Here is a 24511-nt window from a genome sequence, read left to right on the forward strand (position 1 = left end):
GACAGTAAGAAATGGAACACCATGTCAGTTACGGGAACCTTATCCCCCCAATATGTGAGAGCGCGCTCCTAACACAAACTGTGACGGTCTTGCAATCCTCCGCTTCTCCAGGGATTCCCGCTGAACTTCATTTCTAAATAACACACTTAAAACTATGACACACAGACCGAGTGTCCCTTTTTTAGCAGCAGTGCTCCTAGTGAACATACAATTCGTGTCAAACAACCATTTTTTTGTTGTTGTTGTTGCTTCAAGGTCATTTCAAGTGATTGTTTCTAAAATCAAACTGTTACTGGCTGCCAAGCGAGCTAAAGAAACGTGCCCACCTGCAGGTTGTTATAACAGCAATGCACTACATGTAATTCTAAACCAGTAGGAAGTTGACAGACTCCTACCTTGCTTTCGGTTAGAAACCTCTAGGGAAGAAACACTCGGCCATATCCTACCATACTTTGGAGGAGCTGCATGCATCAGGAAAAATCAGTTGTTATTTTCAATCCACAATCGAAGGTGTTTATGACATTTAAAAAAAAAAATGAAAAACTGCATGGACACATGCATAATAACAGACAACGAATGTGCCCAGAGTGCACTAAACAGAACGTGACTATCACAACAAACAAAAACAAGCAATTGATGCTTAACAAACACATCAATATCCGTTTGTCTGGACGGTAAATATATAGTTCGGTATGGAATGCCTATATATTTAACCCGTTGCAAGACATGTGTTCCTACTACCAGAAACAAGAAACTACATGTACTAATTCAAATGAAAGGAAGAGGAAACATGATGACCATGCACAGCATATCCCAGCCACAAATAGTGTAATGTACAACTCTATACAGAGAAACATTAGCTAGATGTTTAACCCCCTCACTGCTGAAGATTCCTAAGTACTATATGCAAGCACAGTTCCCTTGTCTTTGGTTATCCCACATTATTCCACAACTACACAAACAAGGTACGTACGATGAATTGGTCTATGTGAAATCTGAGGTTTCAGTAACGAATTACAACAGAGAAGGGGAGGGTTGTGTAGTGTATTTATTTTTAAATAGAGTGACTTCGAAACGGGCAGTTTAAGGCCAAAATATCCAAAATGGCTTTCTTGAGTATGGAAAACAGTCCTGTATGAATAATAACAGGGCACTTCAAAATCAATAAATAATACAGAAATGTCCATTTTCAAATGATCAGCAGTGAAGTGATTAAACAAAATCAAGAATGCATTTCAGTCGGATCAACCCATTTGAATACATTAACTGGATTATACCATAAGGAGCTTTCACGTGCCTTTCCTGCAAGTTTCCTGGAATAATGCCTTGCGGCTATTCGCGGGATTAATAAAGTACCATCTGGATACATGAAATGGTTGGTCATTTTGCGCCAAGCTACATCAGCACCTGGCGTTATTGTTTCAACTATTTCACCTCTATTAAAATGTCCCCGATGAGTGAGCGCCAATCAATATCTAAACCCGAGGAGATGCACTGCCTATTTAGCCTGGAAAAGCTATCTTCTTGAAGTAAATGGTATGTTTCATGAATTTCTCTTTTTTACTACATATGAGGAATGTTGCATTCATAACATTAATTGCAGTCCAATCCAAAGAAGAAGAAATCCCAGCTGCACTCAATGAGAGTGGCTTTCCTAGCAAGACAACACTGCATGTTGATATATGCATATCCTGCTGAGATTCGGTGGAACGTGCAGGTCATACCTTAAAAGCCAGATTGGTCTTTCCTGTCTCCTAGATCAATTACATTATTACCCCTTATGACTGGTCAATAAACACATATTTAAACACACGCTCTACATAAATATATTTGATTACATACTGTTTCCAAAGGCTATACTAAGAGCAGTATGTTAAAATGCCCATAACTTGGATTAAAACATTTACATCTGATGAAATCAATGTATTAAGAACAATGTTTTAATTATTAATTATTTTACATTATTCTAAAGTGCACATATTATCGTAATTGGATTAAAAGTGTTACATTTGATAGGAGCCAATCACATGGTAAATAGAGCAGCATCAACGACAGCGCGCTAGAACAAGGAGCGCATGGTAAGGTCAAGGGGAAATGGAAACAGGGTTACGCAGTGTATGTTTAGTGCAACTCTAGCACATTTCAATCAATGGCAACATGGGGAAGTCAGGAGGTAAGTCTGTTTAATGGAGGAGACTGGGTGTGGCCTGTGGTAGGACTAACATCAAGTTAATTTGCAATGTTTTACACTGACCAATAGCTTTGAACGTTGAGAACTTGTTTCAGCAAGGGAAAGAGTTGGGCATAATATCTGGTTGAAAACATATCTAGTTTCACAATGGTCAGAAGTACAATTGGTGACAGGTGGTAGTGGAACGTGAGTGTTTCAGTGGAAAGGAAGTGATAGGAATGGTGAGTTCTATACACCTATAGCACAGACATAGATGGATCGGCAGCTGAGTATTTCCTGAGGGTTTTGGAAACATGAGACGGATGAGGCCAGCTGCTCTGATAGAACATTACAATTTCTGCAATTTCTGGCAGCTGTCTATATCTGATAACTACTGCTCATAACGATTTGTTTATTATGAGCAAGTATATATGTGCAGACTAATTGTTAATATGCGGTCAGTAAATGTGGTGAATTGTTCATAAAAGTTCATCGTGGATGTGGGGGTTAGGGGTGACTGGGGACGCATGACCAATGTGCTAGACCAAAGCCCAAAATATGGGTAGATGCAGAAATATACCCATACAAGGATGGGGTTTTTCTCTTACAGAGGTGGAATTTAAGAGAGGTAAATATAAAGGGTTTAAGGGGCCATAACATGATCCACTTGTACCATAAATAGTATTGTTTCATTCTGCAATTAGAAAATAAAACATTTTGAGGTTGCCTGGTCTGGGGATATACTCAGGATTCACAAATCCTATTGATGAAGGACATTTACTATATGTCCTAAGAGGTTTGTTTGGGATTGTCAGATCTGCCAGGGATTCATGAATTACCACAACCCCCTGTTGTACATATTTTGCGAAAAGGAGTCCTCTTGGACTTGTGGGTCTGCCAAGAAATTGTCATTACAAACAAGAGGTTGTATTGAACCTACTAGAGTCTCCTGAGACACAGAGTGTTAAGCACTTGCGCATGAGCGCAATACAACTACAATATCATAGCATATCATACACAGTGGTACACAGTTCATAGCCACATGCCTGCGTTACAAGTGCACTAAATGTAGCCCAAAGTTGAAAGGTAAAGGTTGTGTTTTGCAAATGTGATTGGCTCACAAAGTCCACAGATTTAGGTCAGAAGCTATAAAATGTACATAACAAAGAGTAAATCTACAAGGTCCAATGCAAAAGGCCTCAGACTTTGTTTGGTATACTTCAGTGTTTTTTTAAGGCGGTGCATTTTGTGTAAAATGTGCATGCACTGAGCATGAACTTCTACATTTTGCTGTACACCATACATATTCTAATTGTGGTTCTATCATGCCCATGCTTTACACGTGTTCCTCAACCAAAGCCAGCATGTGATCTTTTGGGTTATCTGGGTGGTATACAGAGTGCACACCTACAGATTGGACTATTGTGTGTACTAGTTACATGTTCCAATGCATACATGACACGCTCAACACAGTGAACAGGCAATTGTTGTTTATGATTCAACAGCAAACGTTAACCTTAGAGAGAATGCAAACACTTCCACACAGCAGAACTGTGCTAAAGGGGCGGACATCCGAGCACATGGAATGTGTGCAGCACATGTAGCACCACCATGTATTTGCATGAATGCAGGACATTGATCTGGAGACACCTATAAAGTTTTAGTAGATGGAGAAAAATCGAATTAAAAAGAAATCCCTGTGCAAGCTCACAGAACAACCTGAATACATTTCATAATACGACCAAACGGCAGGAGAGTCAACGGGCCATTCCTCCTGCAAAGCCTAAGGTAGTAACATATGCTGCAGGACTTTTATAAGAATGTTTAAATGCAAATGGTACACATTACTGTACTTCAAGCATTTGTGCACATATCACAGAGTATATATATATATATATATATATATATATATATATATGTTCTAATCATTGTTCACTTACTAAGGCTCGCTTACAAAGCTTATCTCATTTTAACAATGAAAAAGATGTTTTTTCTTATTGGACGGATCCTGAACTGGAAATGCCTGGGAAAACAGTTCTCAAGAAACTAAGGGGAACCCAGATAATGGAAGGACCTATTTCCTTAGTATTCAAACCCAACTTACTGAGGCAATGATTTTTTATCTTAAGCACTGTAAGACGCATTGCCAAACACTACATTCAACTATATGAAACTATTCATAGGAAGATCAGTCTATTGACTGAAATCAGAAGATACAATTACCACATTCTGATCCATTCAAAATTTGTATAATTAAGTTGAAACATTAATTAAACTTAAATGAGGTAAGGGTACTGAAATAATACACAATGTGTCATAATAAGTTTAATTCCGAAGGCGAGGTTGTGGCGTGTGTCTTTATAACACGCCAATCAGGTCGTTAGCAATTTACAGGGCTTGGCAAGGATATCCTCATAAATTAGGCATTGTTAAAGTTTTCAATGTGATTGTTATACTCAAACAATCCATGCAGTGTGAATTATTTGTTTATTCCTTTAATTAAACATATCATTTAAGGGCATTTTGTCTGACTGGCATATCATGTGAATTTGGTTGAACAAAGAGGAGGTGAGTGGGCACTACCTAAAGTTTACCAAAAGGTCCTTAGGCCCTGATTCATGGAATTCTTTGCAGGGAAAATCAGGACTTTGTGGGTCATTCTGTGGGCAAAACCCATTAGTCGATTAATGGAATTGACTGCGCAGGACTTTTCTGGGACTTGCATGGAGTTTGCGCTGGTTCGACAGGTCTATGGGAGCGGTTAAGCGCCTTAGGTGAGACTCCTCACAGAGAATGGGTTGGGCCTGCGCAGAGCCCAAAGTAGTGGGTGGAACATGCAGAATGAGGAAGAACAAGGAAAATTGTGGCCGTTCTTAGGGACAGCCCGCGCGAGGCAATCGCTTGCCCACAAATGCGCAGAACAAATCGTATTCATGTATCTGACCGCGCAAACTCACGTTGGGGGAAGAAACATGCAAAGCTCTTGATGTAACTGCCACCCGAATGCAGGCATATATACACTTGCGCATAGGAATCACTGCACAGAGGTAAGATCGCATGTCGGATTTAGGGATGCGTGCATACAGTTGGGTTTCGGATCGAAGTCCGGGGTGCATGTAAGCAGTGTAGCAGGATGAAGGCACTGTTTACGGGGTTCTCACACACATTTACTGGGAAATTACAACTTCTGCAATACATGGTGCACATGATGTGGGCCTGCTGGGAATAGTATCAAGGCATCCTATGCAGTGTTGCCAGGGTGCTGCCTTGGTTGTGGGGGTTTACATTCGAGGAGTGCACAAAGGTCAGTATGCACGGCTGGAATAGCTATGTGTGGGGGCGCATCATGGGTGTTCTGGCTTCTCCTTGTGCATAGGGTTGTTTTGCGTGGGAAATTCATGACTACCGTAGCACACAGATTTTCTTATTGGCGCAGGGATGCTCAAAGTACTTTTTTCGAGGCATGAAATTTGTGGGGTCAATGCACATTTTTCTATGAATCAGGCCCTTAATCTTCAATAATATTATTTGGTGCTCGCCAGTAACCACAATGCACAATGTGGATAAATAACCTGAAACAGAATTGCCAGGAAACCTCCTCGGCACTGGCGGTTCCCTTGTAGAAAGAGATACAATATAGTCTTATAATTTGTACAGAAATTAAATGCACAATTTATTCTTCAAAATCCCATATATTCCTTTAATGTGATAACATCTCTTTCAAACAAAAGGCAGCGTCGTCTAGAGCATTTCAGACCTCTGAGGTCCTTCATGTGGAAGAAGTATGTAGAAACATCTGTATATATTCATTGTAGACATATAACTCTTGTGACGTTAGACGCGTTACAAAACAATAACACCATTTAATTGTTTGGCTAGCAGTACGATTAGTATCTGAATAACTCAGTAAATGAATGAATTGCAGAGGAAAAAGTCCACACATTTAACTTTGTACAAATCTTAGATGCCCCCACGTTGAACAAGGTTTAAGTGGTTAAAATCATTCCCGCTATTGTTATGAAGTGTACTCTTGGTTCCACTAACTTTAAAATGAGGATCATCCCTTGTCATATTACTTAATTTCGTACCATCACCCCCATGAGCTAACATTCTGAGTCCAGCATGTCCTCCTAAATTAGGAAAAATGTTCTTAGAGGTTAAGTTTAGTAAGTCAATATCCTCTATACTTCCCAGAGGGTTAAACATTTTGGAGCAAAGAATGGCTGGAACTTATGACATAAACTATTCTACCACAGCAGTAGCTATGGGTGACAGCGTTTGGACACGTTTGTATGTAATGATGTATTCAAAGTTGGCGGACAGAAATAGTCCTGGGTATTCCAGACACAGATGGATTTGTACATTAAATCTTTGATGCAAGAGCAAGACAATTTTGGAACACGTGTGGTTGATAAAAAGTTAACGTAACAAATCTTCCCATATGTCCTTCATACGATAAATCACAGAGGTAACGCATCTTGCCATAGTGAAATCTCTAGATAATTCACAGATGTATTCATTCATGCATTGCTACTTTGGAAAGTATTGGTTGCCAATTCTCTAGCACTATTGATTATTAATACACAAGGGGTGGTGGCAGACGTTGCAGATGTGAGGTACCTTTAGTATAGCTGGCGATATTAGCTGGTGAGCACGAAGTACAATGAGGTGTGAAATCAAAGGCATTTGATGAATTTAGAATAGTAAAATTACTAACACTTGGTTGAAGTTCCAGCATTGTTTCAGAATTGCAGGATTAGTTGATATGTTTCCATATATTTATAAAGCGTACAGGTGATGAATTTGGACAAGGATTTTGAGATTGAATCTATATTAATGTGATGACTGTCAAACATCACCCCGAGTCTAGCGGTCTGATTATTGAAGAACAGACTCCGCATGGCTTATTTTCATCTCTAGTGCCCCCTCAGCCTTCTTTAAATATAGTTCAAAGGAAGTCAATGGTGGAGCGTTAGCAGCTGTTTTAGTTCATTCAAACCGCTCCCATTTTGACATACTTTGCCATGCTTTTCTGACACTCCTCTCAGGCTTATTTATTGTGGCTGATAATTGCTTAGTCAGAAACTCAAGTGCTTTAGAGGATCTAAATGTGGAGCTTCAATGCCTTCAGAAACTGCAGTGGCTGGCCTTTGCCGCATTTTACCATGCTCCAATCAGGAAAGGCTTTTTGAGCATTAAGGGATAGGGAAGCCTTGCAGGAAATCGTGAAAAACTGAAACACCAGATATTGAGTTACTATTTATAGGATCGAATAACATTTTAAAGGATTGCAAAGTTTTCCAGCAGATTTTCTGCCAATGTCTCAAAACGTAGCATTGCCTCCATGTCTTGCCGCTCATTAATTGAATTGTGCTTTCAAAATATTGACTAGAGATATAGTTGAACTCGTCTAATATTTCTCTAGCAGTCTTTTCTAGCAGAATCCATTTTAGTTTTATCACACAGGTAATTTATTGGTGCTTTATGAGCACCTTGCATGCCTAAACTATTGGCTTGTACTGTGGAGAGGATAAGGCAGCATTTGATCCACTCTCTACACATTCCTGGCTTTAACATGTGTTGCTAGGTGTGTGTGTGTGTGTGAGAGTGTGTGTGTGTGTGTGGCAGTTGGTATTGGCTGCCTAGCAAATCACTCAGATGATAAGAGCTGTTTTACCCTTTACACAAAATAAATCTGTAAAGATTCAAAGACTTTTAACATATTCCTCCCTGCATTGAATTTAAGTGTGTTAATTAACTACAAATGTAGTGCGAACAGTTAAGGGAAGTTGCCCCGTGAAAACGCAAAACCTGTTGACATTGAAATAGAGGTGAGAAGGCAATCTGTAAGTGCTTTATGGACATTTTTTAATGCAAATCATTATTTTGATCTATTTGGGACTAAAATGTGGTATGGACCTCATTTTAAATACATACTAATTATGACTTATTCTGCATGGGGTGTATAAACAGTACTGCATGGGGTAAATAAACCATGCAGCAATTTCTATGTACTTCATGTCTCACATATCGCATGTGTTTCCAGCTCAATCAGCTGGTATTTATTTTAAAAAATGTGGCATTAAAACTATTACATGTTTTTGTGTTACCAACATAATCATAGGCTGACCCCGCATTTTTGTATATAAAAAGGTACTTTACATACATGTTGATGTGTCGTAGTGTAGTGACTTTTTTCTATGGAATCTATTTTTGTATGATTTGTTTTAGAGAGCAATATTCCTAATGTAATTCCACCCACCACAATAACCCCACCCTGGAATCTTTACCAAGAAACAAGTTGTTTTTATTCAGAATATATTATTAAAAATAATAAATCAATACATTAAATACAGGCAGCTTGTCTCCAGGAAAACCACACGACCTGCATATATAGAAAAGGAAACGTACATGACTATCCTAGACAAAATAGAATCTTGTAATATATGTAGATACTCAAAACTAAACAGTTCATTCTCTGTTTTACATGACACATAACTTAAAATAAATAGTTGAATAACATATGGGAAATAATTTCATTGATCGTTTATCACATTTTACCAGCAATTAATATTGTATGTATATTTCACACAGTAATCTCTAAACGATTGTCATTAAAAATGACATGTCCTATTCAAGTTATATGGTGATCTGACAAAACAGTTTTTAACAGTTTTATGGACACAAATTTTAGAAATAAATCAGGTTTTCTTTTTGAAGTATATGGAAATTACTACGAAGTAGAAGCTTTTATTTTTGGTAACAACAATGGCTTCATTCATAAAAGGATCATACAAGCATGGGATTATAAAACTGACATGCAAGAGGAAGCAACACATTAATTTTAATTTGCATTATGAGTCCACTTAAGGGGGATTCCTTCTATCTTCTATTTATGTGCAAAACTGCATGGAACAGTTACATTTGCTATTTACATATTCATTATGTTTTTAGGACTGATGTGTAGCAACCAACCCTATTGCATATTCCACTTAAATGACTAGAAACTTCTAATCATGCTTTTTCTTTTTTGTAAACTGTGGTTTTCCCACATCAGGAACATTAACAACTCTTTTAAATCTATGAGTTACATTGTACACCACACTCATAAACAAAGATATAATGTGCACATGTGAAAACGCAGGGAACTATTTAATAATGAATTACTGTCAAACATGCCCTGTACAATGATGGATTCTTGGACAATGGGGGTCATTACGACCCAGGCGCTAATTGCGCCAACTTTACCACCATGGTGTAAACTATGTTTACACCATGGTGGATGGCGGATTTACCGCCCCATTCCAAGGTGAGTGGGGCATTCCCATTTTCCCTTCCCCATTCCCATTTTTGCCCCATAGGGCATAATGGGAGTGGGGAAGGCGCTAATTACGCCACCGTAAATTACGGTGGCGTAATTAGCATCATGGCAGGTTAGCGCCATGGATTTTAACGGCTGCTAAAAGCAGCCGTTAAAATCAGAATAGGCGTTAAGGGTTAACGACGGCATTAACCCTTAACGCCTGGGTCGTAATGAGGCCCAATATCTTTTAAAAATACTTCCAAAAAGTTTGATTTACTGGCCTATCTGAGATTTGCTTAACTCTGGGAACATTTGTCTAAATGTTCTAAGATTATTATACTCACTTATGGTTTGCCTTTCAAAGGCCCCAGACAGGTAGGGACATCATCGGCCTCCCGCATAAGCACTATATATGCTCTTCCTTTCAGACTGTCCAACTGCTACCAAATGCCCTCTTAGGTAATCGGATTATGTCTTGTCAAAGGCATCTGCATTCAGCCTAAGTGAGAAAAGTCCTCCTCAAGAAGATTTTTCATCAACTCCATCGCGGTGGAAACTCAATCTGCTTTTCTCCCGTTGATTGATTGATTGATTGATTTATTTATAGAGCGCTTTACACCAAGGCGTAAAGCTGTTGAACTGTTGAACAGCCTCATTTCCTTTTCTGCTTTTCTCTCTTCTTCATGTGCGTTTGGATTTAAATACCAAGCAAACTGGCAATTGTGGAATGGGCAGAGCCTGTTATTGGTTCCCTTCTCTTACACGTGCCCGCTAGGATGCACCTCCTTGGTTCGAATGGCCCATTGAATTCTCAGAGTCAACAGGGGATGTTTTAGCCATGAGTGAGCCCCCCTTTCAGGAATGTAAAATCAAAATTGGACTGGAATACATATTTTTTTACAATTACTAGTTTTGATATTTATAAGCATTGTAGATTTAGATTCACATGAATATTTAAAATCTGGGGGCATCCTTGATGTTTTTTTGACTGCATGCAACACACATGTGCATGCAGTCCTTGTTCGACTGAATGCATATCTGACAAATAGTTCTAAAGTTAAAACCCCAAATGTACTACATGTCACTTTCAAATTCATCACTGTTATGTAGCATGTTACATTTTAAATGGCATTGCGTGTGTTGCTCGGTACTGGTATCAGAGTCATCTATTATTTTTAACAAATGGCCCTATTAATAGAGTATTTTAAAGAAACAGATACATTCTTCATGAGGCCTTCTTGCTTAATTGTCAGAGGTCAGGGCCAGTTCAGTATCTGTGTTATTAAGAACATACTAATTCTCCAGACACTGAATATATTGATCTTCCTACCATCTTAACATTACAAGTTCATGATATTGAGCTGAATCCAAAATAAGGCTCACATTTAGTGTAGGTACTTGTTAATTTAGACATAGGTCTTCATTCTTCAAGTAAACCATATGGGCCTTTAAATCTTTATGGCATTGTACCAAGAGAATGTATTAGCCCTGTGCATTCCTGGCATCAGGAAAGCTGAGCCCTGTATAACGATACAATTTTGGTGAACCAAAATTCACAATATACATTCACAGTGCATAAATTGCATGAGATAGTATGTCACAAAAAAACAGACACGTCCTATTTAACTTAAATAATAGGTGGTTTGGTTAATGAATATTCTAGACCTCTCACCTGATTTGCAATTAACATCATATCCATCAATTCTATGTAGAACACTAAAATGCAGGTTGTACAGTTTATTATATTTCCCTTTTAAGGGATTCCATAAATACAGCAGCTCCTTTCCATTTGCTAATTTTGTTTTTCAGTAAAACATTTGGTCTTCTTATGTTTACCATCAATTGCATGACATTTCAGTGTAAAGCCATTCTGAATCTGCATTATGTAATGAAGAGCACTACATTCAAGCAGATAATTGTTTACAGAAAGCATTATGATTTTAGGTGCCAGTATAACCAAATCTAATGACACTCAATGATTTTACCTTGGATGGCTGAAGAACAGACATCACCTGGGGTTTAACACAATTTTCCAGCTGACACTTAACAAGCAGGGATATCTTATAGGCAAATAACAAATTGTGCCATGCTACTCTGGTGGCAATTCTCCCTTGTTTACAGGAAGCTTTAATGTATTAATACCATCATAATGTATTAAGACAAATTTAAGGGCCGGCATCAATAATGCCTCTACTCACAATACAATTCTAAAGATCTCGAAAACCGTGCATCCTGCCTACTAAAATCTTTTTCTGGCATAGCCAGAAGCAACTGACTAGGCAAAATACACGGACACAAGGTTGCTAGAGCAACTCAATAAATAATACAAATGGGTGAAATCACAGAACATCAGTTGCCCTGACAAGCAAATGTAAAGATGGCGCCTATGTAGGGTTGTTGTAGGAGTAATCAGAGAAAAGTGTGGATTCCATGGCGCAGCATTATTTCTTGTTTTCTTAGCTGCACTGGATGCCTTGACAGACCCTGACAGGCGCAGGAGGTGGTCTGCCAGGGCCATGTTACATGGCAGTGTAATTCTAGAGAACATCACAATCCGATTTCTTTGAAACATATGGGATGAATTGGGGTGAAGACAGTCTCCCAACAGCAAACAGATACCGGAAAGGTTGCACTACTTCTTTCTAATGTGGCATTTAGGATTGCATAATCTGTCTGGAGAAATACTGTTTGAAGACAGAAGGAAGTTGTTGCATTCTGTAATGGACTGTGCCTAACTAGAAGACATGGAGACTGCCTAAATGTAATATCATGTTAAATAAAACTATGTGACTATCCTCCATTTGTTTCATTTAAAAACAGCACTGGGAGCACAAGAACTATCTCTGTTGAAACAGGGCCATTGTTACATCCAAAGGTGGTAAGGCCTAGACATTTGGAATATGATTGCCAGCAAAAAAACACAGCTCAAGCCCCAGAACATGTATTTTAAAGCTATGAAACTTAATAAATGATGCCAGGATTTCCACCATGTTATCACATCCCTAATGTGATGTATAGAGAAAAATACAGTTGTGATTTCTTCACGTGAAATAATGTAAAATTATACATTATGCAAAGTCTATTTGAAGAAAACAAACACCACTTAAAGTTCCATTAGTTCTATTAGTCGAATTACCGGGCATTGGGCCTCATTACACGTTAGGCGGTAAGGGTTTACTGGTACCGGTAAACCCTTACCGCCTTACTACGAGTTCCCTTTGCGGGACCCGACCTTAACGGCTGGTTTTACTCTTACACGCCAGCAGCTGGACAAGATGAACCTGATGCGGGGGTGCATGCAGATGTTGAGCCAGAGGACTTCCAGGTACCGCGGATATGCCACTGCTGCCCTCGTCTGCCTTGCCCAAAGGGTGCATGAAGGCAATGAGGTGTCTTTGCCACAACTGAGGCCATCAACCACAGCTTAGACTTGACTCTGCAGCACATGCAGGATCAGGGATCTGACCAAACATCCTCCGTCCCCACTGAGGGTTCCCAGTCTGGATCCCCACCGCTCCCTGTGACTTCAGTCATCCCAGGAGTGGGAAAAAGAGCTCCATGGCAAAGAGGTACTTGGGGGTGGGTGTTTGGGGAGGGTGGGAGAGGGCAGATGTTTGGAGAGGTTGGGTGTTTGGGGAGGGCGGGAGAGGGTGTTTGGGAGGGCGGGTGTTAGTGTTTGCACTGTTCATGTTTGAATACAAAAAATGTCACTTGAAGTAATGAATGGACATTCCCTTTTTCACACAGGTGCCTACTGTGATGGTGCATGATATTCACAAAAGGGCAAGTGGAGTGAAGGGTCAAATTCTAAGCAGTTTTCAAGCAGTTCTTGCCGGACAGCCAGTTTCAGTTATGTTTGTGTCATTGGACAGGCACAGGCAAATGTGCATCACTGTAATGTGGTGTTCCATGTGACTGTACATAGAGTTTGGTTTTAGTTGCTGTTGCTTTCAGTCATCTCCAGGCTTGACACCGGGCTCTTGCCTCTGGACGTATGTATGATTCTCCTAGGTAGCGATGCCAAGCTATTGACTACCATTGCAGGGGGGTGTGGTGTTGTATTCTGGTACCTGCACTGCATTGTGTGTGGTTATCCTGTCTGTGTTGGATAGGCCTGGTCAGTGACTGATGCATCCCCAGGCACATGTTACTCCTGTGTGCTGTGACCGGTCATTTGAGGGGTGTCCTGGTGGGTCCGGCATGTACAGGGACCATTACCGACATTTATTTGTGGCATTGTTGCCCCCTGTTTGCCTGTTAACCATGCTAAAAGGCAGATGGGACTGTAAATGTACTCACACAACATCCAGGTCCTTTGTCCTCTGTGATGCTCCATGTAGGCTGACAGTGTGCTGTTAGTATTTGTCAGCCAGTGACAGTGCAGTGTGTGACCTTTGTGCGAGGGTTCACTGCACACCTTCACCTCACCACCTGCATCCCTGTCATCCTCATCCTCTCGCTGGCCTCCTGTTGCTTCTGCCGGTACTCCAGCTCCTGCAGCTGTGGATTGGCATGCAGCACCTCCAGCTCCACGATTGTATCAATGAGTGACAGCATGGTTGTTGTGCAAAATGTTTTGTGGAAGGGTGGTTCTTTTGTACTCTTCCTGTGTGGATTGGGTGCACCTGTGGCCTTATTGCCTTCTCCTCTGTCCATTTAAAGGCTGCTCTGAGGTGTTGTTATCTCCTCCTTGGCTTTGTCGGTATTAGTAACAAATATTGTCCAGTATTAATGGAAAATCAATCTTGTAATGTGCCGATGATCCCATCTTGTCAGTATTTTTGGCAAAGGATTCAAGCCCATCCAGTGTTTTCATTGCCGGTATTACCAGCGTCCGTAATTCTGGATGAGGTGATACCAGTGTCGGTAATTCCAGCAACTGTGTTTCGGCAAACTAGTTATTTGGCTGGACCAGTAAAAGTGCTGGTAAATGGTATTACTGGGATTTTAATATGTTATAAACTGGTATGATTGGAATGATATGAGCATGAATGGTGTGCTTGATGTGAGTTGTATACAACCAATTTTGTTTGCACAGCACTAGACACTTTATTGAGAGTAGTGGAAGATTAAGATGTGTATTCTTCCCAGTAAGAAACTTTCTGTTTTTGCACTGTTGAATTTTAATAACTGAATTTGACAATATAAAATAAAATATGTAGTTTTTGATGTTATCGTGATAAGACTGATTTATCAACTTGGCCAGTTGTGCTAGCCGAATCTCCCTCTCAAACAGGGTTTTTGCCCACTAGCACTTTATTGTTTGCAAGTAACGGTTCATTAACCTGTCAGAGGGATCGCTTGTGGGTTTTGTTCCCTCACGCCTCATGGTACTACCGGCACTTATACCTGATAACTGCAAGAATGGCCCCCCATTGTGCATGTATGTATCTGACACAGCTTTAATTGAAAGTGTATGAAATGGCTCAATCTGTGGTAGTTGCACCTGGTCGTGGGACTTGCTGCCAGAATAGATCTTTCTATGAGTATCCTTTCTCTCAACTTAGAGAAGGCACTTGACTTGGTGGAATGGGGTTGCCTGTTTAACTGTGAGAAAATGGGGATTGGGGCTATGTTTCTGAATGGAATTAAGTTATCATAGCAAAAGCACTTGGCTACATTAAATGCCAATGGTGTTATGTCTAAAAGGTTTGGACTGTGTAGGACTACTATGTAGGGGTGTCCATTAAATTGCCTCACTTTCCAATAGGACTCAAGCTACTGGTGAAATGGATGTGAAGGGGACCACTGGTAGAGTGTTTTCATTTGCCATTGGGCATGGAAGACCAAATCTCTCTTTTCGCTGAGGACCTACTGTTTGAAAACAACTGCAGGTTACAGGGTACTGAATGATGGACATAATATAATGGTTTGGGAGAGATTCACAGTTCAAAATCAATTAGAATAAGTCAGTACAATTTCCAGGAAGGGCGAGGATAGGGCCATGACAATGGCATCCTCTTGTAGGTGGCTCATTGTGCTCGTCCGCACCTAGGTCTATAGGGAGAGGTGATTGTGACTTGCCGAACTTGGAATTTAACACCAGCAATCAACTGTTTTGCAGTGGATAGTACCCACTGTGAACAACTTCCTCTGATGCTGAATAGGAGAGTAGTACTTTATAAAATGGCACATTTCCCTAGAATCCTACACATGGTCCAAAATGCACTAGGTGCATTGGATAGAGAACATGTCTGGAAAATAGAGGTAATTATCCACAAGTTAGTCTGGCAGAGCTTGGTGCCAAGAGTGGCTTGCTCAATGTTATATAATTCAGTTTGAAAAAGTGGCCCGGGGTAAACAGTGTGTTGTTATCCTATGCAAAAGAAACATTGGGCTGGAGAAATATGGTTTCTCTGAGCACACTGCTATTACTAAATACATAGTTTGCTGGGTTTCTTTGGCTATTTTAGGGGTATTTTAGCATAAAAGGACATTGCAAAAGGAGTGGTGAAGGCATTCCAACAGCAGAAAGAGAAATTTGCACTGAAAAGGATAGATATCAGAATTATCTGCAGATTCATCATTCCTGAGCCACTCAACTAGGTAATAGATCTGATCAACTGGCTGGTCCCCCAGTGGTGCTAAATGTGTTGGAAAGTTTGATCCATTCAAAAGCTATTTCTGCACTCTTCAAAGCAGTAGCGGCTTTTGCACCACCCCTCTTATGTTCATTAAGACACAAATGGGCCTGGGATATGTGTGCTTACAGGCGATGACAGGAAGGAAGGGCTTCGGCCCCAAAAGAGGTCTCCACATACTTCAGACCTTGGCTGATCCATTTTAAGTGCCTGCATCAAGGGCATTACACCCAGCAAAGATTGCATAAGATCGGGAGGAGCCAGGATGCCAGTTGTTTAAATTGTAAGCACCTGAATAGCCACTTTTTCCACATGGCATAGAACTTCACAGTTATTAGACACTTATGGGATAGGTCTTGAAAGAGCTGTCAGGTATAATGCATTGGACGGTTACTCCAGACCCAAACAGTTTTTTTCTGAATGTATGGGGGAGGGGGAACCCAACAAGGCCCACAGACATGGCAAGCTCTTTTTTAACATCAGTTTAGCTATAACTTAATAGAACATAACAGTGTTGTTGTTCAATGCTACCTCCCTGAAATTGGGTAGGAACAAAGTCAGACTTTTGCAAAGTTGGAAAATACTGCCTTCCGACCTGGACCAGGGATTGCTTGTAAATATGCAATAGTAGAGGTGGGAATGTAGAAAATGTGGGGACCCACCAGGTATTCATCTTACCAGGTTTTGAGTATGAGTAAGGCATACATTTCAGTTGCTGTTGGAAATTATGAATACAATCATGACTTGTCTCAATTGACATCAGCCTTTCCCTTATAATACAACACCATTTCTTTCGGTGTTTAAGTGAAGTCTGTTTAAGTAAAATCTTGTAGTCCATGACAAATGCTAACGATAGACCCACAAAGAGCTTTGTGGCTGGGCTGACATTATCTAAACCAGAGATCCTCTCAAATGCAGTCTTTGATTCCTGCATATTGCTGGGCTATTCAAGGTTAGAAATGGGGTGGTAAACACAGTCACATCATGTTTACACAAGACATGTTACTTTATAAGATACATTCATTTTGGTGGCTTTAACACGTTGCTTCAAGCTCAGGCTAAGTCTAGTTACCCAATGCAGGATCTGTTATATTTTGATTGATTGGTTTTTGGGGTAATCCTGTGCATTTGATATTCGATTAAGTCAAAATCAACAACCCTGTTGCAGTAAAGGCAGTATGTGTTCAAGCATGTTTAGTTGAACGTACGTTGCCTTGGCAACCGAGTAGAGTCAATGTGAGGTCTGATTTAAAAACTAGTGCCAAAAGTCATACCTTTTGCACTGAATATGTGTTTTTCCAAAGAAAAGTGGCCAAAGCAAGGGAGCAAATTGTTGTTCTCACCTCTCCAAACGTCAACTTGAGTTACTTGAGATGTGGTTGGTGTCTGTCATCAATTGGCTCAGGTGGAGCTGGCACGGTACCAAGTACTTTGTGGTTCTTTTCAAGTCAAATGTGGATCTTGCTCTCACCCACATACAGTTTGATGAATTACCAAGGTGCCTTTGTTATTTGGACCAGGCACGCTTATACATATGTACTAGCAGAGGTGATAAAAGTGCAGTTACAGACACAAGCGAAATACTAGCTCTTCGAAAAATAATTGTACACACATGCATTACCTGATTAAGCTTAATTCCTAGTAATTTCCATGTACACATTTCCGTTTAAATGCTGTCTGCAGATTTCGGATATATTGGATTTGTTTTTTTTGGTGATGGTTGGGCCCATGTGTCCCTGTTGTGTGAAGGATCACTGTTGACTTGATTGGGGGAGATTACCCACAGGTATGGAATGTCTTCATGAATTCATGTTAGGTGCAGGGACATCAGTGTCGAGTTCCTGGGCTGGATATATTCCCACGGCAGTGGTGGAGAATCATGCACCAAAAATGATCACATGCATGAATGTCTCCCCACTCCACACTTCATGAAGGTGCAGCATTAGCAGAAGCAGAGTCTCATTGTCTTTGCACATGATCTGGAACATGCAGGACAGGCACCATGTTACCACATTGACCACATAAGCAGAAGGGATGCAATTTAGACTTTCTACTGGAAAATAATCTGCTGTTGAAAGATATTCTGCGTAATCCGCAAAGATAGTGCGTGTTCTTGATGGCTGTATTCCATAGCATGGTCCTCCACAGACACGTATCCTCACAGATCGCGTTATCTTGGTCTCTAGTTACAACCAGGAGCATCCCTCTGATACAATTACTTAATGTGAGGGTTATGAAAACACTCACTAAAATAAAGTCTATCTCAGAAGCATGAAATCGGAAGTGACGAGCTATTTGGAAACTTGATGTTACTGCTGATTCCTAATCTCTTCAGAGCCAGCCAATAATATTATCAAAGACACAGAGGGGAAATAATGTGCAGTTGAATTGACCACAGTCGTGTAATCCAATTAAAAATGAAATACTTACAGAAACATACATGAGTCAGATATCTTAAATGTAGAACATGAAAGCAGTCATTCTTGCCTTCAAATGTCAATTATATTGATATTGGGAGTTGGGCTAATAGTTGCTTTTATCTACGTCCAAGCTTTATTGTAATCTGCATTCAGAAAATACTCATCTGTTTTAGAATTTCGATCTGTATTCATGTTGCTAGAGGATGGTTGTGTGTATACACACACCATTGATTTTCAAATATAACATTATCCTATTGGAAGTGCATAACCTGCTGGACATAGCAGATACTTGAGTGTTCAAAAGGCTCAGAGTTCAGCTCTAGCCCACTGCAGGAGTAAGATGAATGCCACTACCTTCTGCATAGTTGCAAGCTTTCACTTTTTACAGGCACTGACCTGCTTCTGCAAATACATTACCATTGCCTCCATCATCCAGAAAATTAAACTACTGCAGCCCCTTCCATGATTGGAAAACCAAAAAGGCATTGCTGGCCAAGAACTGAAATCGTGAATAATGAATAAGGCAAGCCATCAGACCCCAGAAGGCACAGGAACACACAAACATATTCCCGCTCCGACATATTAGGCAGCCATCCTGGATTTGGCAGATAGCTGTATGTTCAGTGTGGCATCCGGGAGCAGAATACTGAAGCTTTATCTGGATACAGAACTCATGATAATCATGTCTATTTGCAAAGCACACGCCAAAGACTGGCTGAGGTGAAATTGAGAGGTCTTAATGCCCAGGTTAATGGCAACCCTCGTATCAACAGAGAATGGATAAAAGACGGACTCTGCTGTGCCACCGTCCTTACTGGTGACTTCCAGGTCCTTGGAGCTGCGGTTTAGCCAAGTATTGACTATGAAGCCCATAAGAAACCCTCAGCAAAGAACCTTTTTGCAAAATATAAATGTCATACTCACCTACTGTGACATCACAGGAGTGGCATATGGCATACGTGAAGAGGATCACCTCATTTTCCCTCAGTCGCAGACCGAAGAGCAGCACAGAGGGTTTTCCCGGCTCTCTTGCCTAAATGTAGAGCTTGACTGTCTGAGAGTTTGGAAGTCACTACCGTGTCTGTTTTGCATAGCCGGGACTTCCACACTATCAAACGCTCTGCTCCAATTGGGCCTTTGACAGTGTTGGATCCACAGCTGTGGAAAACGCAGAGGCTTGGGGCTCCTGTGAGGTTGGGGAGCCAGGCCAAGAGGGAGGGTTGAAGAAACTGAGGGGTGGAAGGCGGTGGCAGGTCACCATGTCTGATTTTTGAGAGGAGGGAGGGAGAGAGCAAACCCAAAGGTAGTGATAATGAGAGCAAATATGCAGTTTTCTGATTAATTTGGTAGGATGAGGAGGGCAAGCATAATGGAAGTGGGGTTGGTTGGAAGCAATATAGATATTGTTTTAATTTGCAGGTAGGGAGATGGAAAGCATGAGTGAGGTGTGGGGGGTGGCAGGAGGAGGCCAGGCATTGTTTTTCTTTTTGGAGAAGGTGAGGGCAAACATGAAGTAGGTGTGGGTCCAATCAGAAGTACAGGATTCCTTTGCTATAGGAATGAAGGGATGGCGAGGAGAAAGACCACGTTTATGCGGTTCCATGTAATAATGTCCCCGCAAAAATGTCTGCTGACAAAAAAGTCGCTGCTTTTTGCAGAGACCTTATTACATTGAACATGCGGGGGATACCCCTGCAATCCCCCTTTTTTTACAAGGGGAGCAAGGGTATCCCCCGCATGTTCAATGTAATAAGGTCTCTTCAAAAAACAGCGACTTTTTTGTCAGGAGACATTTTTGCGGGGACATTATTACATGGAGCAGGGGAGCAGGGGACATCCCTGCAACCGTCCCCATATACAATGTAGCCAATGGCTTTTTCATGGGGACATCCTGATACCGTTTATGCTGAGTATGCCTTCTTCATCCCTCCGCTGTCAATCTGATGCACTACTAGTAAAAGGGGAACGACCCGGGAGGGGGTATACGCACAAATAAAAAGGTTGATTGGCAGCTATCAACAACTTTGAGGTTCTGGGTGACGTCATAGATGACTAATGTTTCACTCTTCTTGTCTATCCAATATCACTCCGAGTCCTGGGATGGGCTATATGCCTGTTGCTGATAGTGACAGATATACTGGGGATGTTTCCCACAGACAAAAGTCTTTGTTTCAGGTCAGCACAGCATTTCAATCTGTTCTCCGTGCACCTTTCCATAGATAATACCACTGGCAACATAGAATATCATTTTTTTCTTGTAGATTTTTTAAAACTATCTAAAATACATCTACAATCTGAGTGAATTGCAACAGGAAATGGGTGAGAGTGTTCATTCCGACGGGGTCCAGATGTAATCATGTAACTGACAAGTGCCCTTGCTCAATAAAGGCCTATTTTACAATTCGACTGGTGCATGAAAGGAAAGGGGGGGTGGCTGGGATGGGCTGTGTGGTTGCTAGCCCCAGGCAGGGTTTGGCAATTGACATCTCTCCCTCACTTAACATATTTCAAAACCATGCATTCTGTTAGAGACATGTCACCTAGATGGCATTATTTCCAGCCGTATCAGATGTTATCATCAAATATCTGATTGGGAGCCTTTAATGTACCAGAAGTGTCTTTCAGCAGCTATGCATCAACCTTATTAACCGCCAGTGAAAAAGAAAGACTGGCTTCCCTCTTCCCCCGATGCAGTCATGTCGGCGTCCTCGCATGAATAAATTATACAGGCTAGCATGGAAGGGATTATGAGGACCTCTAAAATCATGTGAATTAACTTAAAAGGAAACATCTGCGCTAACGCATTTAAACATGAGTGCCAGCCATATTTAAAAGCCGCCTGTGACAGTCGGAATGGATTATGGCTCACTGAACTGATTATCCCAGCTCATATTCTTGACCCATCAGCCAAGGCACCCACTTTAAGTGTTTTCATCCAGCCTGTCCCATGCTTGCAATCAATACATAAATCCCGTTGGTCTCCCGAAGAAGGATTCTTAAACTGTGGAATTGGACAAGGAAGATGCACAAATGTTGCTTCATGGGATGGGAAACAGTGTGTGTAATACATGAGCATCTGTTTGGAGCTGGGCGAGACTGTGTAATACATTAATGCACATCACTAGGCATGAGTTTGGGGTAATTGAAAAATCAGGAGGAAAAGAATTACCTCATTTTTACTCATTTTTTCTCATTCCACCTCCTTATGGGCAAAGGTTGGTGGTTTGGGAAAAATGGCGGTAATTCTGTTAATGCCATTGCACTGTCACCATATCACACGTTTGGAGGTAAAGTGGAGGAGAAACCTCAAGCACATAGCTGGAGATCTATCCTTCACTTTACAGCCTATAAGCTAAATCCACCAAAATCCACCAAATCCCCAATGGAGTGCTGTGAATTCCATAAATGGGGATTAACACCACCATGCTACCACTCATACTCCAGAAGTAAATCTCCCGGACCGAGTGCCAATAATGCTAGCAACGTTTAATGGCGTGTCTTCAGAAATCCTGCAGGAATGCTGCCACACTTGCAGTGAGCCCCAAGAATTGTACAGCCAAAAAGCAGTGATCCCTTCACGTATCTGCATATTCTGATAACTCAAACAACCAAGGAATTACCTCTGGTGGTATTTCTACCAGACGTAATTCCTTTATTCTCCAACGAAGTGCTATAAGATTTTGGAATGATACGGTAGGTTATTTATAACGCACTTAGAGGTTTCTAAGTGCAGACCCAGGGATCGAACCTGTGGTGCTCTGTGTTGTCTTCCTTCCAAGGCGAGCAGGATGACCCTGAACTATCCTCCCGAGACAAATGACGGCTTACAACAAATTCATAATCAGGTGAAGATTCACTGAAACCCCTAGTGGTAAATGTAATTCTTTTTTGAAGAATTGTCACTGCTAATACTTCCAGTTTTGAATTGGTTCACTTTCGGGGTCTCCCAGAACTCCACAGAATTGGCTAAAACAACACCGAACATTCGTTTGAAAAAATGTATTCATAAGCACTACCCTTGATAGCAAGTGCAACATAGAGCATGCTGTCCCTTACCATTAAAGTACACCAGGTGGATAGTTGCAGAGACCCTTCGTATGGGATGAATACCCTAGATTAGCTCAATGGTCTCCTGTGTGGGGCCTACTTAGCGGAGATTCAGGTGTTCACTTTGACGGCTGTAACAAATGCCCTTTGCCAGTACAGGACTTGTGGAAATGTACATTTACTGGCAGGCCACTTACTTTCATCTATAGCTTTAAGGTACATTGTGCTGTTTATCTTACAGAAGTATTGAAATCTGCTCTGAAATAATTGATATAGAAATTGTTGACACTGCAGCAGTTCCGGATTTATATGCTAAGGAAGTAAAGTAGAGTTCTCAAGAAGCTGCTAACAGCTGCTGAGGGATCATAGTAAACAGACTACAATACTGCGCTCTGTGCCAGCGGAGCGAGGCCGCTTCACGTGACTGGACATGGAGAAGGTTTTCCATACCGCACTATGTTGAAGCTTGATTGTAAAGATTGGCAATATTACTACCTTAACTACGCTTTTGATGTAATGCGCAGGGTTATGGTTTGGTTTCCTGAGTTGCCACGCATGGTAAACTGCATGATAACATTATTTGTCTTGCTGTTTGCCCTCGTGTTGGACTAAAACCTGTAATACCATGCTAAAGCTACAAAGACATTAGGGTTTAATTCCACTCAAGTAGACATGGGAACCTTAAACCTCTGTTGCTTAAGTCAGACCATGCCTAGCACATTTAGGTGATGTTATTACTCTACTCTCAGCCGTACAATTTAAAATGTTTGATATTCTCCAACAAGTGCAGACCGAACATGGTTGCTCAAATATCAAAATGGATTGGATACTGGTAGACTATTGCTTCGAACCCGCACATTCTCCAGTCTTCAGGACAGCTCGTGCATCAGCGTACAGCTGGCGATTACTGGCTGTAAAGCTCGGCACAGCCTTTGCAGGCCTGATTGAACCCCAATCTGCTATATTTCGTAGAAGCATTTTAAACAGTCCAAGGGGGTCTAATATCGGTTGTATTGCTTCTTGCCACGAAGGTAGCCCTTCCTGATCGGGGCAGTAGTGATGTAGAATCCTAGTTCCCACTGAGCAACCAGCAATTCCAACAGCTCTCCAAGGCATTTCTAGTACTTTCTTTTGGCATAGGCTTAAACCACCATGTGCTGTTATTTATTTATTTTTATTTATTGGGAATTTATAATGCCCCTATACAGGAAAAAAAGGTGTTTCAAGGCACAACAAGACAAAAAGGGGTGGGGTCGGACAGGGATGAAGAAAAATCAAAACGGCCCTACTAGGTCTTGTGTCATTCGAGTCATGCAAGTTCAGTAACAAGAAGTGCATGGGAGAGGCGAGGGTGGGGGAAGTGCCAGGCAAAGCACCTGTCCTGGATCTTACCTCCTGTGTGTATTCTCCGAGCTGCCCGCAAATGAACATGCCTGCACCATTCTGTGTTTATTGCACCTGCAACGTGCTTGTCAATGACAGAGGCGCGTTCATGGTAAAAACAAAAAAACTGCTAATTTCTACTGATGTTTTACATGGTGGCCATTTTTAAAGAGGCTGACTGTCTCATTCCGTCAAGCAGAACCGCCAACAACACTGTTGTTGGCACCTGAGTCGGCCCAGCCACAGTTAAATGTAAGAATGTATAATTCTAAATTTCATCGTTGAATACACATCTTCTGAAAAACGGGCTCAGAGTTGCATTTTGCACCCTATTTGTCACATTACTTTATTTTTAAGAAAATATGTTACAACTGTATCATGGATATACATAAACACTATAAGCCCTCCTTTCTTATCTAATAGATTTCTCTTATTTCAATAGTCAAATTGTGGTTACCAACACCACTACTGGTGTCTCTAAGATTTGTAATATGCAAGCCAAACTGAGTCCAGTTATTTCAGTTTGTGGCACTTGTTAAGCAACCTCAATTCAGCACTCCAACTAAGTCTCTGCCTAGTATGGGATGCCCAATGAAAGCCCTTATTC

General features: G+C 41.0%; 1 protein-coding gene across 12 annotated transcripts in view; it reads right to left on the reverse strand.

Annotated features, from left to right (window-relative positions):
• NTNG1 (netrin G1) overlaps nucleotides 1–24511 on the reverse strand; it is a 978539-nt gene that overhangs the window by 300178 nt on the left and 653850 nt on the right. For 6 of the 12 annotated variants that reach the window (XM_069641885.1, XM_069641880.1, XM_069641884.1 and 3 more), the window contains exon 6: nucleotides 396–461. The exons of the other annotated variants lie outside the window; for them this stretch is intronic. In XM_069641885.1, coding sequence (XP_069497986.1) covers nucleotides 396–461 — 66 coding nt within the window. The remainder of the gene's footprint in view (nucleotides 1–395; nucleotides 462–24511) is intronic. 12 annotated transcript variants of the gene reach the window in all.

This window comes from Ambystoma mexicanum, chromosome 1q (assembly GCF_040938575.1).
Source record: "Ambystoma mexicanum isolate Mex_15411 chromosome 1q, UKY_AmexF1_1, whole genome shotgun sequence".
NCBI classification, from domain to species: domain Eukaryota; kingdom Metazoa; phylum Chordata; class Amphibia; order Caudata; family Ambystomatidae; genus Ambystoma; species Ambystoma mexicanum.